Source organism: Chanos chanos, chromosome 7 (genome assembly GCF_902362185.1).
Source record: "Chanos chanos chromosome 7, fChaCha1.1, whole genome shotgun sequence".
Lineage (NCBI taxonomy): Eukaryota > Metazoa > Chordata > Actinopteri > Gonorynchiformes > Chanidae > Chanos > Chanos chanos.
In genome coordinates this window covers 32,365,949-32,382,683 of record NC_044501.1, presented here as the reverse complement: position 1 = coordinate 32,382,683, position 16,735 = coordinate 32,365,949, and the positions used below count along the sequence as shown (strand labels likewise).

General features: G+C 41.3%; 1 protein-coding gene across 1 annotated transcript in view; it reads left to right on the top strand.

The window, feature by feature from the left end:
* The window catches only part of LOC115816235 (ADAMTS-like protein 1), a 59,233-nt gene that overhangs the window by 14,754 nt on the left and 27,744 nt on the right, over positions 1-16,735 (top strand). Inside the window, exon 4 of the mRNA XM_030779201.1 lies at positions 12,911-13,038. Within this exon, the coding sequence (XP_030635061.1) occupies positions 12,911-13,038 (128 nt within the window). The remainder of the gene's footprint in view (positions 1-12,910; positions 13,039-16,735) is intronic.

Here is a 16,735-nt window from a genome sequence, read left to right as displayed (position 1 = left end):
AATTAATTTCCAGATATGTTGGGATGCCCGCCAATGTTCTTGTACACCATCATTTTCTACCTTTGCCAGGCTTATCCCACCTTGTCAGACCAATGGCTCTTGATGTAAACAGCCTCCACTGACTCACAGCTGGTGAGTGAAGTTGTGCAGGTTAAATCTGTTCCACACACAGTTTGATTGACAGCCTTGTACTCATAACACAGCAGAGAAGATGGCTGAATCAGGGATAACTTTCACAGAGACACACACACACACCGCAATGTAATGCTGCCCAGGGAAACATTAGCACTGTAAACATATGCACTCATAATCCCGCATCATTCTCCCTCTCTTTTTGATGAAGGCCTGATTCAAAAGCCAGTTTGAGGGATTAAACGGGCTGTCTAGATTTAGTGACCGCACCTGGAGTACACTCCATTCTGTTTGGACTTGCAGCCACCTGTGGAGTAGCACAGAAAACGGATAGCACATGTTGCGGTAGCTAAGGAGGGTGTGGCTAGGCTGTTAACAGAAAACAAACCTTAAGAAAGCCTACAGATAGTTTTATCCTAACTCTTGCTGACTGCCTATCATTTGTCATCCTGCTAATTTGTTTGTTTGCACAGTAAAACCTTAATGTTTTTTGTAGTTGTTGTTTTGTTTTGGTTTGGTTTTTTCCAACCTAGCTACTGCAGCGGAAATGATACCCATGCTGTGCTCATTCGTGAAGCCGACAGTATATTCCACACTGTGACTGTTTGACAGCCTTCAAAGATTTTCAGTGGAGAGTGACCAGCCTGGCTTGAATTCAAACATTTGACGCTTGTTGAGGCCGGCAATACTGATGTACCTTTTCACTCTGTATATTTCAGTTGTTTTTTAAAAAGCCACTCTTAAACCAATTTTTTTTTTTGTTCTTTTCGATGCCAACTGTAGTTTCCAGTCGTGTGTCGTCTTTTAAGTCTTCCCTTTCAGTCGCTGTAAGATAAGCAAGTGAGGCTTGGTGTATGTTTCCTCAGGCAGATGAAGAGAACTTCCCTTTTTTTTCCACATTACAATTTGCATAGCGTGATGTAACACACATAGTATGACACAACTCTCTAACGCTTTCGAGATGTTACACATGTGCATGCAATCTGTTATGTGGCTGAGAGGTGTTGGCTTCTCGAGACTTTTGAAAATCTCAAAATTGACCATCTCTTTGACCATCTTCCTTCATATCACTATCACGTTCCCTTGTGAACCAAAAGAGCCAAAGTCAACACAGAGTTTCTTTTCAAAAAATGAAAAACACATGGTCCCATTTAAATCATTGCTAGGGTTAAAACCTGACACTTGGTGCGGTGTGTTGTACAGACAAGATCGCTGTTGAGGAAAACCTTTGTTAACCTTTGTTCCAAAATTCGTAATTCATCCATAACTGCCCTGCACCATCGCACACTCCCTTGAACTGACTTTCAATGTCAGTTCTTTCTCTTAGGAAAGTAATCCTTCTGAGGGTCGTGGAATTGGAGAAAAGGTAGTATGCAGTCAAAAATGGATCCCCCTCATAAACACTAGCCTCCCCTGAGCTCTGTACCAACAACAGTGTTAAGGCATGACCTTCTCACTCATTACGTTGAGGCTGGCCAACTCACACACTCACACACACACACACACACACACACACATACACACACACACTTAACCAGATGGAGGGCACCAAAAAAGTAATATTGTCCCTGCCTGCCCTCATTTTTCACTCTTGTCCTATTCAATATATGAAGTTCTGAAGTAGCCTACCTGTTGGCTCTCAAAGCTGTCCACTTCTATGGCTTCACTTATAACATGTTGCTAAATCCTGGTTTGTTGCACGGCTACTCAGGGGGAACGAAAACTGAAAACTCTGGAGCTGCAAGGAGCTCGACTGTATGAGATACTCCCCATGGTGATTGTAATACTAAATATGTTAATCAAAAACCAATGGAAACCTTAGCTCTTTTTCAGGGTCTTTGAGCTTTGTTTCATAAACTAGGAAATGAACTGTTGTTATTGTCCTGAATTTGGACTCCAGTGCTTGACCTCGGCAGGTCCCAAAAGGCCACAGAATGAAGCAACTGCTAAATGTCAGCATTAAACAGACCGTATCCTTTTCACTGGCTTTTCAGCTCTCTGAGCTCTCTCTTCTTATGATAGACAAAGTGGAGTTTTCATAACCTTTTCAACCGGTAGGGCAAAACACAGTCAAAGGCTTAAAGTGTCTGTGATACCTGCCCTTTTGTCTTTGAAAAGAGTTATTTGCATTTTTAAGGGTGCAGGGACAGTCCAGCGATTATAAGGCTCCCAGAGAAAGATACTAAATGTTCATGCTTAACAAAAGACGTATTGTCCCCTCTTAAGCATAATGTATTCATATTAAAGTTAAATGCGAAAGCTACCATTACCCAGAACTCTGTCCTTGTTCTAGCCCTTCGGCATCAACACAAGGACAAAAACCACTTGAAGAATGACAAAGGCTCACCACAGCCACCAGAGTCACCCCCCTTGCAAATGCATCTTAACATAGACTAATCAGAAGGAGAGGGAAATTTGGGGAGCCAAAATAAATTAGTTGGCCAGACAAGAGGAAGGGCTGAAGCCGCCACTGGGTCCCGCACATGCGGTAAACTGTCTCACATGCTGGATCTGGCACTTTTCAGAGAGTCTTCAAAGGCAATAAGGGCAGAGATGGAGAATCAAACCATTGAAATTACAAAGACATTGGACAATTTAGGATTTTTTTTTCTCCTTCAGGTGAATGATTGAAAGTGATCGTGCTTGTGGTCTTTGATTTAGTAAGTGTAATAATGCACAATTTATAAACACTACTGAGTTCATCCGCATGCGTCTTATCCACTCTTGCCTGACATTCATTCATGTCAAACAATTTTACTAGTCTACTTACTTACTCCATCCTCTTGTTCCTGAGGGAACAGTTCAGTGTAATTACTGCAATTAAAATATTCATACAGTTGACAGCGTATAAAATTATACACACTACAAACCGAATGTGAATGGTTAGAAATAAAAACAATAAGTAGAATGGATTTTAATGTTCGCAATATTGTTCTGCCCCTCCCACACTCCCTGCTCTGCAGTGTAGTCTGTAGTCAACACAGATTAATTTACACTCAGGTTTGAGGGGGTTTTTTTTCCCTTAGTGAGGAGAAGTGACTTCCTCATGTAAAGTACTAGTTCAGCACTGGGAAATAAGGTTGCTTGCATTTATACTTCCAGAAATTTCTAAAAACACCTAGCTGCCTGTGGGAGTGTGTTAGCAAAAAAAGAGCAAAGAGCAGAGGTTCAGGAAGTTATAAATACTTTCACTTCCTCCTCCTGTTTTACTTTCAGAGGGAAAGTACTTGGAGCTTCTATTAGCAGAGAATGGTGGAACGCTGGACCGCGTTTAATTTCATATAGCGGAGATTAAACGTGGCAGTCGACAGGAAAATTGAAATAGCATAGTGTGCTAAACTGCTGTTCGAAACCACTGTCACACCGTTCACCACCAGCACATTAATAAAGCTTTCTTTTTTTCCTCTATTCTTTTTAAAGTCAACTCTAGAATACAATGAATTGGCAATGTTTTAACACAAGAATAAAGGCTTTACATGAAGTGATGGCACTTCATAGTTCATCACAGGATTATATTGTTTAGCAGTCCCTGGCTAATTCACCCCCTGCTGTTAATATCAAGGTTAACTTCGCACACGGGCTTTTGACGAATGAGCAAAACTTTGACTCCTTCTTGCAAGCCCTTTTCAGGAAATTAAGGCCCCGTGCATTGGACAGACCTTATTTATTTTCCCCTGCAAGGGGATGGAAAACAAACTTCTCTTCGGCTAACCGTTGGGGAGCAATGTTCAGGCAGAACAAATATCTTCCTGTGCAATGGCTGCTGGGAAATTGGTATAGCCTATAGGTGGGGATGGACTCCTAATCAGTCAACCTGGCGTTTGTCACTCCCATGTGGACATTATTTACCCCAGAATGGCCTTGCCTGTAAAACTTCTCTGTTTCTCTTGAAGACTTAGAGCGTGTCCTCAGTGGAGTTGTTTACGAGTCAGTTAATTTATCATTCCTGGATTACTCAGAAAGCAAATGCATCACTTGCAGTGACTGCCCCAGTGTACTCACCATCTAATGGGTGTATAGAAGGGTATTGAAGAAATTAAGGCAAATAGATATATAATGATGATGATGATGATGATTCGCATCAATGCTTGCATACAAACTGAAATAATTGTGATAAGTGTCAACAGATGCGACGGCAGTCAGTGATGGTGTTTTTTGATGACAGACAAAAAAAAAAAAAAACAAAAACAAAAGCAAAGCTGTCAATGATAATAAGAAAGTTCATGAAAACCATGACAAAATACAAAGTCCAGACTGAACTCTTTGGCCTTCGCAGTAATCCCCGATGAAAAGCATTCTTAGAGAGAAAAATGTGCTGTTTCTCTCTCTCAAAGTGATCTAGAAATCCTCAAAGTGTCTGCTCCGCTGTTAATGCGCCATGTTCTGTCACACTTTATTTGTACTTTAAGTCCTTCCCCCACAGTTAAAAATGTACAAGGAAGGGTGTTGGAGAAAAAAAAATGAATCCTTGGTTTTGGATTTGTGGTTGATTTTCAGCTGTTGTAAAGTTGTAAAGTACCTCTCCTGGTAAAAACATTTTATATCTGGATCCGGAAAGCTTTTAAATTATGACTTTAGTGTAAATCATAGCGTGAGCACATGTACCACTTATCAAGAGGGGGAAGGGGGGTGGGGGGGAAGGGGGGGGGGCTACCATTTATCCTGCTCTAACAATTTTACTTTTCTCACAGGAGCCTGACCTTGGATAGGAGTGAAGCTTTATGCTTAGTTCTTAGAAGCCCTGTATCACGAGCCTCTGTTTCTTTCTCTTTTGTCGATATGAGCTCAAGATTTGTGCAATCTTATTTTACTTCCAAAAACAAGGAGATAACCACACTGCTTTGCTGTTTTGAAGAAATTTGTGTCACAGAGAATGTGAAATAAGTATTTTTGTCCATTTTTAATTCAAAGTTGAGAGAGAAAAAACATGATGCCAAAATGTAGAAGCTGAAATGTGTCAAACTAAGAAAATGTGCTTATAAAATCAAACAGTCATAAAGCATAATTATGAAATCTGGATAAAGAATTAAGGTAAAATCATGTTAAAAGCTCAGCACATGTGAACAGTTTGCAAGCAATTTAACAATGCTAATGCAATTCATTATCAGACCGTGAAGTCGGTTAACCGCCGGTGGCCGGCCTTCAAACTCAGCGTCTCCAGACAAGGTCAAGTGGTCACTCTGAAAGAGTGTGACGACATCTACTCTCAGACCAGAGTTGGCTGGGGTAGTTGATTTTTATTGATCCTGAACAGTCCTCAACCTACATGTCTCCCTTTTTTTCATCCCAGCCGAGCTTTGAACATGGGAAACAACCATCCCAGGAATAGCTGGCAGCCTTCGTTTATCATCTGGTATTGTGGTAGACCTCACTACATCATTGTCATTATCTCTTGGCCCCTCTCATCATCCATGGAAACAGCTCAATCATTTTCCAATTTGATGCAAAAACTTTTGCTCGGTGCAACTTATGAAAAGACTGTTTATTGCATTTTCAGCCTATAAGTTTGGAAGGCAGATTTGCTTCCTGCATAAATCATCTCAACATGGAGCCCCTGGAATCGCTGTTCATCCCTTTTGATTGCCCCATGGTTTTCTACAGTAAAAGATCGATATATTCTTGCACACAGGTTTTTAGACTATTTGGGCCTCCCCGTCTTTGTCAAGGGGCCTGTTTCAGCACATGTGCAGGGGCTTGTTCCAAAGGCGTAACGGATCCAATGGAGCGCTATCGAAATACACCGTATACGCGAGCCTTCAGATTGAAAGAAATGTTTAAATCCAAGGGACCTTTTTAATGTTTTGAGGACAGTTAGCATTAAATGCCATGCAGGCAGATTAACCCTCAGGAGGTGCCAATCACAGAGCTCATTTCCTCTAGATGTTGTTGGGTTTCGCTCTGGGTGTCCCATCGTTTATTTTTATTGGGCATAAATCCACCAAAACTTGGAGACCCTGTAGAATGGCTATTGGAGTGTGTATGTGTGTTTTGCAAGAACGGACTGGTTTTCTGTGTTCAGATAAAACTCAATGGGTATTTGTTTTGGAGAAAACCACATTTCTTTCCCCCTTAATTGAGAGTGATTGTGTGGCTTTTGTTCTGATGAGAGTGTTGGAAGGCTTTCTATTTGACATGAGGAGAGCTGGGTTTTGTGCTACTGGCTAAATGCCTTAAAAACATCCTCTCATTATTACACAGGCTAAAATCTTCTTTAGACCTCTCCAAAATAAATGTCACCAGCAGCAACTGACAACTCTGAAGTGTGTTTACAATGTTCAGCTCAGGAAGGGTCACATTATCCAGTATATTTTAACAAAAGTTTGAAGAGACAACATTACATCTTGAAGCAAGATCTCTTAGCGATCCTTCAGCTACCCCTTCTGTCCATGCACTCTGTGAGGGATGTAGACGGTAGAACTGTAATATGAATGCACTAGATTCCTTGCTAATCAAATTCCCATCCATGATGTGAACACAGTGCTCAGTAGTGAGGGTTCGGATGACTATTGCATTGCTCTCGAATCCAAGTGTTTCCCCTACAGACTAGAGGGAATAATCTATCCATAATGTGAATTGCGTAATACGAAACTGAGTTGTCAGTCAGTGCTAAAAGGTATTAAAAATACATCCTTATGCTATTCACAAAAAAAACCCTTTTTCAGTTAAAATTGTTCCTTTGTTGGTGTACCAAGTTCTTTAATTCAGATACCAGCTGAGAACATTAGAAATCTCTTGACTTGTAATCTTTTTTTTGAAATTCACCTCTTTTTGAGTTTAACAGATGTATGACGTTTCTGAACTGCAGTGTTCATGATCTATATCCTCATTACAGCCGTGAGAATGTCGTGAGAGTATTAAAACTGCCTGGTGAGAGAGAAAAAAAAGGCCTTTTGCAGATTAGAGAGTTAGTGTCATTTCACATCTGAGGACCATCTTTTCTCATGTGTTCCTCATGTAGAGCTGAAGCAGCTCTCGGGAGGTAAATCAAACGTGACGCCACTTTCCTAGAGGATTATCAGAGGACAGGCCTTTGGAGTGACTTTTGTTTAACAGCTTTGCAAATGTTCCAGTCACCACACTACCTCAAATGTAATAACGCTGCATGTATAAGACAAGGCGTGTATTTAGATCGGCAAATAAGTGAAGAACGTCCAACTTACAATTCGGTATTTCGCAGACGCTTTTAAAACAAAGTGACTTACAGTTAGTGCAGTTATCAATCAGGTTTAACTACCTCATAAGCAAAAAGATCACCACAGGAATGCAAATTAATTCTATTCAGTACCACGTTCCTGTATGTCCTGCAACGATAAAACCGAAATGTATATACAGCAATGTATATCCTGCATATCAATGCAATGATAAAACAGAAAGAACTCACTGAAGTCTGAATTTGCTAGAGAGGTTAACTGAGAACCAGTATCAAGTGGAATGTAAATAATTTGGGCATTCATCAAGCACGTTCGGGACACTTCACGAAACGCAACATGAGTTGTCACAAGATGCTTCACACGCGGTAAGAGAGGTACATGACAGGTTTTTACAGTCTGCACTTTCATGAACTCTTCAGGCTTTTTTTTTTTTTTTTTGGCTTTTTTACACCGTATTTTTACAGTGAGGTCTTTCCAATAAATCATATTTTAAGTCCTCCAGAGTGGTCCCTTAGATGTACACAGGGGAATTCTCTCCCCTTCTGCTCCCTACTCAATGCCCTTACCTTTGACATCCAGATGTTGTGAGAGAATTTCATTCAACCTACCCCCCCCCACCCAAAAAAAAAGAAAAAAAAAGAAATGTCAATTGCTCTTAGTTTGACCCAGATCCCTGGTTCTTGCATGATTGTGACTCACAGGGGTCTTGAAAAAAAAAAAGATAAATTGCAGCGTGAGGATAAAAGGAAAGTGTACAGAAATGTGTACAGAAATGTGTATTCGTGTCTATTTATGAGCCTGTGTAGATGTGGAAATTTTCAGTGATTTAGTCATCTAACTGTTTTTCTTCCAAGGTGACTGTAGTAAGTGGGCTGTTAGTTGGCTGTGGATAATGCTGGACAGGCCAGGACTAAGATTAGCTGGAGACAGTAGACAGAAGCCAGGGGAAAAGTGAGGAGGAGGAGGAGAAGGAGGAGGTGGAGAGAAAGAGAAAGAGAGAGAGAGAGACAGCACCAGAGATGAATAACAAGGAGAGACCAAGACAGATAGAGAGACAGAAATGGAATAGAAATTAAACTAGGTTAAAGAATGAGAGAGGCAGAACTGAAGGGAGAGAAAGAAGAGAGGGATTAAAAGAGAGTGCATGAATGTGTGAAGCTGCAGCTAGTCAGCGCCTTGTGTTTGGTTTAGCATGCTTGACTGGAGCCCCCTCTGATTGGCTGGCAGGTTGGACCCAGGGGCTCTTGGGGCTTGAAGCCCCTCTCTCACTCTTTAGGAAGAGAGGAACAGCCGAGGAGGCAGAGAGACCCAGCAGAAGGACACACACACGCTCACTCACTCGCTCACTTGCGCACACGCACACGCACATGCACACGCTGTGTACCGGACACCGAGAAAGGAGCTCCACTAGCTAGGCTCATACTCACACGCACACTGACACATGCTCAGGTCACTTTCCATTCCCCTAGAAGGCATGGACCGTCCCACCACAACTGCAGTGCTGCTGACTGCTCTTTTGCTACTGGTACAGTAATTCTACCTCTCTTCTTTCTCATTCCTGTCTTTCTGACTGACTGAGAACTTTTGAGAGTTTCTATAAAATGTCTGGTGATGATTCATTCTGGGTTGATTGTTTGTGTGTCCTTTCACGTGCATTGTAAATGTGAGCACAATGGAATTTTCATGATAGATGGTGTCTGCTTTTTCCGTAACATCAGAATTTATGTTCTTTCACTGACATCAGGATATATTCATTATTAAGAAGTTACATTAGACAAATGGAATGCACTTTGGAGGGGTTGAATGTTTTCACGTTTGAATGATGGTCACTTTATGAGACAAGGATGCAGGCTGTGTTATTTCTTGGTCACTTTAATCTGAAACCTCATGAAAATGGTATTTTTAGTAGGGAGTTTGTGGTGATTAAACTTAAGCCTGAAGGTCCTCTTTGTTTTATGTAGCTGACATAGATGGTTATCTGTGCTGTAAAATCTTTGGGGACCTTTTCAAAACTATCCTTTGATAGTTTAGACTTTAAAGCTTGTGATGAAAAACCAGTTATACCACCAAATCCTACGAGAAGGGCATAAATACAGGATGTGGCACAAAGGAGGCAGACAAGGGCTTAAACAGATGTGAGATGATCATATGACTTCCCAATTAAATAAAGGTCATAGCGTGAATATTGATATAACCCTTGGTCTGTGAAAGTGAGCATTGTGCTAGACTTCCTCAGCCTGTCACAGAGCTTTATTTTAAATAAGCAAACCCTTAAATCAGATTCACAGGTTTTGGTTCAGGGTTTGATCTGTTCAGACAAGTCTCATCGACTAGCTCATGCTGAAGGAACTAGCCCTTTTTTTTCTCCCTCTTCTCAGCCAGAGTTATCTTTCATATTATTGGGAGTCCAGTGTTTGGAATGGAAATCGCCATTCTAGTGAGAATCTCCCACCCAGAGAGAAAGAGAGAGAGAGAGAGACTGAGAGAGAGAGAGATGATGAGGCAAAGCATTCCTAACAGGAATAATCTTGCGTTTAGAAATCAGCGGAGGCTCCAGTGCAAACAGAGCTGCCGATTGATGACTGGGCAAGGTTTAAAACATCAAAACGATGGTAGAGACCCAAAAGGATATCCAAGACTTGATTGCCGTATCCAAGCAAACCAGTAGATTTGAATTGTATGCCCTGCATTTATAATCGCATAGTCAAGAACGGTAGTAATCAGAGCTTGTTTCATTCACACCCATGCCCAAGAGGGTCTCCATGCTGCTTGGATATAGCTTCGGTTATGTTCGCCTAGGTAGATTCACTCTCTGTAATTGATAACAAATCTGCAGATTGTGTTTTTGAATGAAAAGTCAAAGCGGCCGTTGGACAGCAAGCACAAATCAGAACAGACGTTTATTTATTCGGATACGGCGCCTACAGAGCAGGCCATTGGGGCAGTCTCTGCTAATATGATTTGCTCTGTGCTTCATCGGCTGTGTTTAGATCTCAGTGTTCTCTGCAGCAGTCTGTTTGGATTGCTAGTTCTCAGGCTGTTTATAGCTTTCCCTCTTTAATAATGTGGAACCTCACAATGAATAATGGGCCGTTTTGCTACCGGGCCCAAAGAAAATAATCCGTTGGTATCATTACCTTGTATCTCCTTTCTTCACTCGGACCATTTTTCAGGCTTAGCTAAACGGGATGCCATGCTTTTTGGATGGGGTCATATGCTTTTAAGTAACTGTTTTCCTTCAAAGGAGAGAGCCTTGCCCAGTAGGCATTTGTTCTGTGATTTAAGCATTGGAAAAGCAAGGCTTTAACCAAGTTTGCAGCCTTCTTTAAAAATTAAAAAAAAAAAACAAAAAAAAAAACCCACTTGAACATTGTGTGTTTCAGAGCAGGTGCTCCTTGCAGGAGTTCTCCGACTATGGTTTTGTGTTTAGAACCTATGAATACTGCAGCTTTGAAGAAATTACAGCTTTGTTTAAACAGAAAAAAAAGGACCTCACTAGATTCCCTGCTTCCATGAGACTCAAATGAATACTAACAAGACAGGTGTTGTTTGGTTTGAATGGCCTCTGCCTAAGACGTTGGCTCATGCTGAAATATCCATTCTACTTCCTAGAACTTTACACAAAGGCTTTTCTGGGAACATTTATATGGATTCAAGGCAGTGTTAAGAATCTTATCCTCTTAGACTAATCAACACTTTTTATTTCATGGTATTTCTGTATATTATCCTTTACTTAACTTAGCATAGCTTTCAATGTGTGGTCCCTAGGCAGCAGGCCCAGAGAATAACTACTTCGGGTGACAACTCAGAACTGTCCAACCCAAGGATTTTTTTCTCACAGCCTTTAGGCTACACTCCAAGTAAAATTGATTCAATGTTACCTTTTGATTGGTTTGAATACTCTGTGGTTGCGAATAAAAGAACAAAGTACTTTTGTGTGGAATCGGAGGCAGTATCAACAAAGGAAAACAGAGAAAGAGAACAATTCATCCAAGCACGACAACTGTATCCATTTTTGGCTGACAAATTCGACACCTGACCAAAACTAAGTTCTTCTGTGAGTGATAAGTCCCTTGCGAAAACAGCATTTTGGATCTGGATCTTCTGTCTTTGGTTTGGCCTGAACGTTAAGGCTGCGACCCCATTGGCTGTCACAGAATGCCTAGGATGCACATTGTCCTTGCAAATGTTGAATTCATCTTCTCATAATATTGATCTTGGAACCAGATCTCTGTCTCGTATCTCTCCTCAGTCCAAATGCTTTGCAGAGCAATTATAATGAAAATAGAAAAGGAGGAGGAAAAAAAAATGGTACTGGAGCTTGTTAACTGAGGTGTAACATTTCACAGTGTAGAGGATGATTCTGACATCTGACACAAATATGCAGAGGGAAATGTGAGAGCCTCTCAACCATCTCCTGCTTGTCTCTATTCTACCACACCGCAAACTTTCAGACAGATACCCAGTGGAATTTTCACAAGATCTTTTCTTTCCTTTTAGTCGTCTTTAACACATTTAAGCTTACAGTTTGGCTGTGAGGATATACATTAGTGTTAATCAAAGCTCAGCCTGATTTTTGTTCTTAACAACCGAGTTTCAGACCAGTAAATGAGATGTGATATTCTATAGGTTGGTAAGTTCAGACAATAGCGTCAAGCCTTTCGGGCTGGTTTGTCTGATCCTTTACACTTTCTCCTGCACATTGTCTGCCTTGACTTGTTTTTGATTCCTTTTCCTTATTCTTGTCTTGTGTAATCCTTCTCCTGAGTTCGTGACACTAGGTGATATGCTGTCATCAGATAACCATAGACTAATTAGATGCAAAGTATGAAGATTGCCTGATCAACTACAGACCAGTTGGGAAAAAGACAAAGACTTTTTTTTTTTTTTTGGAAGATTGGCTTGATCAGGGGTCTTAAAAAGCCAAAATGGAGGATGCGGTTGAGTACAGCAAAACCGAACAATGTTTAACCACAGATTAAAGACTTGAAATCTGACTTGGCATGGTTGGGTTCTTCTGCAAAGTGGAGCATTCTGGGTCGCCCAAAGTCTCTTTTTTTTTTTGGTTATCTGAGCTTTCCCCACCATGCATTTTCAAAGTCAGTCAGGAACTGAGTAAAAGCTCAAGTAGCGGTGAAGAATGTCGAGCTTTCGTCCCGAGATGTGTCTCCCTTATCAAAGAAATACGTACAATCAGAAATCAGACTTTGCTTTGCGTGCCCTGACTTTGGGAATATCTGACAGCATGCAGTTTATCTACATTGGATCACATGCGCATTATTTGTTTTGTTTGGTTGGTACGTTAGAGTTTTGCACATCTGTGGTCAAATGACCAAATGACCGTGTGACCATTTCGGTCAGGTCTTTCTGCTTTATGTAATGGAGCAGTAGAGCTGCTTTTACACCGGTATAATCATCAAATAATTGCAAGTAGGTCCTGTTATTACTTTTTAGACTTGTTTAGACTTAAGAGGATTGTAAAGTACAATTATTTGTAATTAGAGTTTAATAAACTCATTTTCCTTTGTCCAGATCAGATAGTGGCTAATAGGCTTTTAAATTTTAACTCGGTCTTAATTCTCTCTCTCTCTCTCTCTCTCTCTCTCTCTCCCTTGTCTTTCGTGTAGAGCTCTCGGACAGCTCGCTCAGAGGAGGATCGGGATACCCTGTGGGACGCTTGGGGCCCTTGGAGCGAATGTTCACGCACCTGCGGCGGTGGAGCCTCCTACTCCCTCAGACGTTGTCTGAGCTCCAAGTAAACAGCTTTCCCATGTTCTTCTCCCTCTTCCTCTCCCTTTTGCCATCTCTCTCTCCCACTCTCCCGCTCTCTTGTTCTCTGTCCATCTCTCTCTCTCATGTTTCACCACATTATTCTTCGAAGAGCCAAACCTTGGTCACCAAAGTAGCATTCTGCCCCCATTTGCATTTAGTTTTTCATTTATTTAAGATGTAGCAATAGTTTTCCAAGCAAGAAAGGTTACAACAATGAAAAAAAAAACCCACCACAAGCTAAAATAAAACACTGGCCAAAAAGGAAAGGAACATGAATGGTGAAAGACCTCGTGAGTGTTCCATAAGTTTATGGGGGTTTTTTTATCTGGGATTTATATTTTTGTGGTGCTCATGAGTTTTTTTCCCTTTTTCTTTTAGAATTCTGTACCTGATTAATATTTTTGGAGTCTGAAAATTCCTACCTCGAGAATACTTAGAAAAGTGCACTTGAAGTTTTGGGAACTCTAAGAAAGAGTTTACCCTAGATTCCCAGGAAAGGAACCGTTTTGACCATGCAAAATTTGCCAGATGGGATATGAATTCATTCTAGACCGTAACAGAGCTTTGTGAATTTCCTATATTACAACATAATGAAAACATCCATCGACAATTTGTAGAATGCCCTTAAATGAGGCGGCAGTAATCCCTTCTAAGAGTGACCGGCACTTGACTGCTTTCCATTAGACTCTAAATGATGGACGGAGGTCTCCCTCACTCTCTGGGTGGTTTATCCCCCGCCAAATGGACGCAGACGCGTCCCTAATAGCACGAGTAAATTTCAACATGAGCCCGCTTCCCTAGGGCTGTAATAGAAGAGTTCAAAATACATTTTATGTGACTGTTAAGGACTCCTTTAGGGCCAACAGAGAGATCTATTGTGTTACTGGCAAATGGGCTCCAGCTGCTGTCTGTATTTTAACGGACAACACAAGCAATATTGCACAGGACTTGATTATTGACAGCGCATGATGTACTTCCTAGCAATCAGGGGCACCTTGGTCCTGCAATGATTGGCTGAAAACGTTTGTTCGAAGCAAGGTGGAGGGGGGAGAAGGAGGAGTTGTGGTTCTTGAGGTAACTAACAAATGAAGAAGCCAATCATAAAGGGATTTCCATGGTGTGTGTGTGTGTGTGTGTGTGTGTGAGAGAGAGAAAGAACGCAAGGGTATGCTTTCCATAGAAATGTTGTCACATTTATAAGCTGAGAAATGTCTGTGAGCTGACCTCATGCATTCCACATTTAATGATTCCCAGGGCACTCTGTGCTCCTCAAAAGGTACCCAAAGAGCTTCGTGCGAGGGGGTCAAATCTATGTTGCTGCGTCGCCTCAAAACACGTCCGCCACCGCCGTGACAACATCACTCAACATGGACGGATAGCAGTATATAACCTGGCAAAGCTGCAGAAGAGGAAGTTCAGCGGGACACTGCGGCATTATTGATGTCTGGCAAAGCACCGTCTGAAAGCTCCGTGTTTGATTACAATTGAAAAAAGAAAAAAAAAGCTGAACAGAGAACACATAACAATGTGATCAGACTCATGCCGACAGGGCCTGTTATTCTTAAAATGCTTTACATCAAAACAGTGTCGTTCTTTAGCCCAATGTGACATATCTCCCCCATCAGTGCAAACTGAGAGAACATTTCAATCTTGTGGTTTGGTTACATGGGGTACTTTTCATTGCACCATCAGCCGTGAGTAGGAGCTACTCGTTGAAGAAACCTCAAATTGGAATGGCAGTAAAACCAACCCCTGCGACTTCATGTTGCGAGGTGTTTGAGGTCCAGTTCTTTATTAGGCTTTGTGGTCAGATTTTTGTGGGAGAGGGGTGTTTGTGTGAATTGGCGATGTCTTTTGAGAGCTTTTGGTTTGGATTTTGGAAAGGGGGTGGAGGTTGCATGGGAATGGAGTTCAGTAGCCTGGATTGGACGGTAGATCAAAGCTCGTTTAAGACTGCCGCACAAGGCCCTCATGTGTTAGTGAGAGGGGACTGTAAATATTCCTGTAAAACTCAGACCCACACACACGTTTGTTGACAGGTCTCACACACAAACACCGGCCAGCGCATACATCTGCCTCTCTCCAAGACATGCACTCACACACACACACACACACACACACACACCTAAGCACACACGCACACACACACATGGACACACACACACACACACACACAAACACACACACAAACACACACACACACACACACACACACACACAAACACAGTCACACACACGCACACACACACGCAGTCACATACACGGCTTGAACACATATAGCAAACATAAACCCAGTGCGGTACCCCTCTTCTCATGACCCCCCACACCCACTACTCCAAAAGACACACACACACACACTCACACAGTCATACACATGCGCACACACACACACACACACACCACACACACATACACACGCACACAGCCTTTCACTAACATATTTAATCACATGCAAGTTTGCCTAACTTGCCTGCAGTATGCACATGCAAACAGACACACATAGGGCACGTATGGCCCCTTATCCATCCATTCCTTTGCCTTCCATTTTGGCTCTAAGGCACATGGACCTCTAACTAATTACACAAATAAATACTGCAAAAGCAGGAAACTCAGCTCCTACAGCTAGAGAAACCTATACATTCTCATTCCTTTTAAAGTATACTTTTGTTAAAGAGCTTACAGGGCATATAATGCTATACATGCAAAATAAAGGGTAAAGTTTTGTACATGTAGTTTTTTTACAGCGGAGATCAGATGAAACCCAGGACAGATATATTCAAGTTAGATTGTTGTTATCACATTCTTACCTTAAGGCTATGCATTACTTTGTAATTTTATGTCATGTGTAATGTAGTCACACAATACATTTGACCTTTTTGCCCCAGAAGTTTCGTTTTGCTAAATGAGGACCAAGAGGACTGTGCAGACTGTGACAGACTGTGTCAACAGAAGAATTGAGAAGAAATGCTTAAAAGCAATGGGAAAGAAATCTGTATTTCGTTGTGAATCAGTGAGATTAAAATTAATCACATGTGTGGGGAATATGAGATGTACAAAATCTCTCTGATAGGGAAATGGTATTTGTAAAAAAACAAAACAAACAAAAAAAAAGTTCATTGTGGTCAATTGTTGGATGAATATTTTGAGGTTTTCGGCCTGAAATTACTCCTACCAGCGTTAGGAAACCTACAATTGAGCATACTGAGTACTTAAACCGAGTATGGCACAATCCAACACAAATACTTTACTTGAGTTTCATTGTATAAACACACTGAATTGACTAGAGACATTGGAATTGAACATTTAAGTGCAGAAACCACAATCAGCAGTAATTAGAAGGTCACACACTCGTATTTTGGTACCCTTTTTCTCTTAATTCAGGAAAGTGAGAGGAGAGCAGTAAAATACTGAGCAACATTTCATTAATTGTTCTAATTAGCAGCTGACTAGCAGTGTGGAACTTGCTAACGTAAGACTGTTGGACCACCCTGCGTTGTTTTTTAAACTGTTTGTTTGTTTGTTTTCCCTTTCTGAAACCTTAAGTTAATCCTTGTGGAATAGTCTAAAATTGAATAAGATCACATATTTTTCTTAGAATCTCAAACAGTTACCCACCAAACGACCAATTTTGGACACTCTTCTGTATTTTTAGAGAGGGGCTATATAGCATGCCCCTGCCT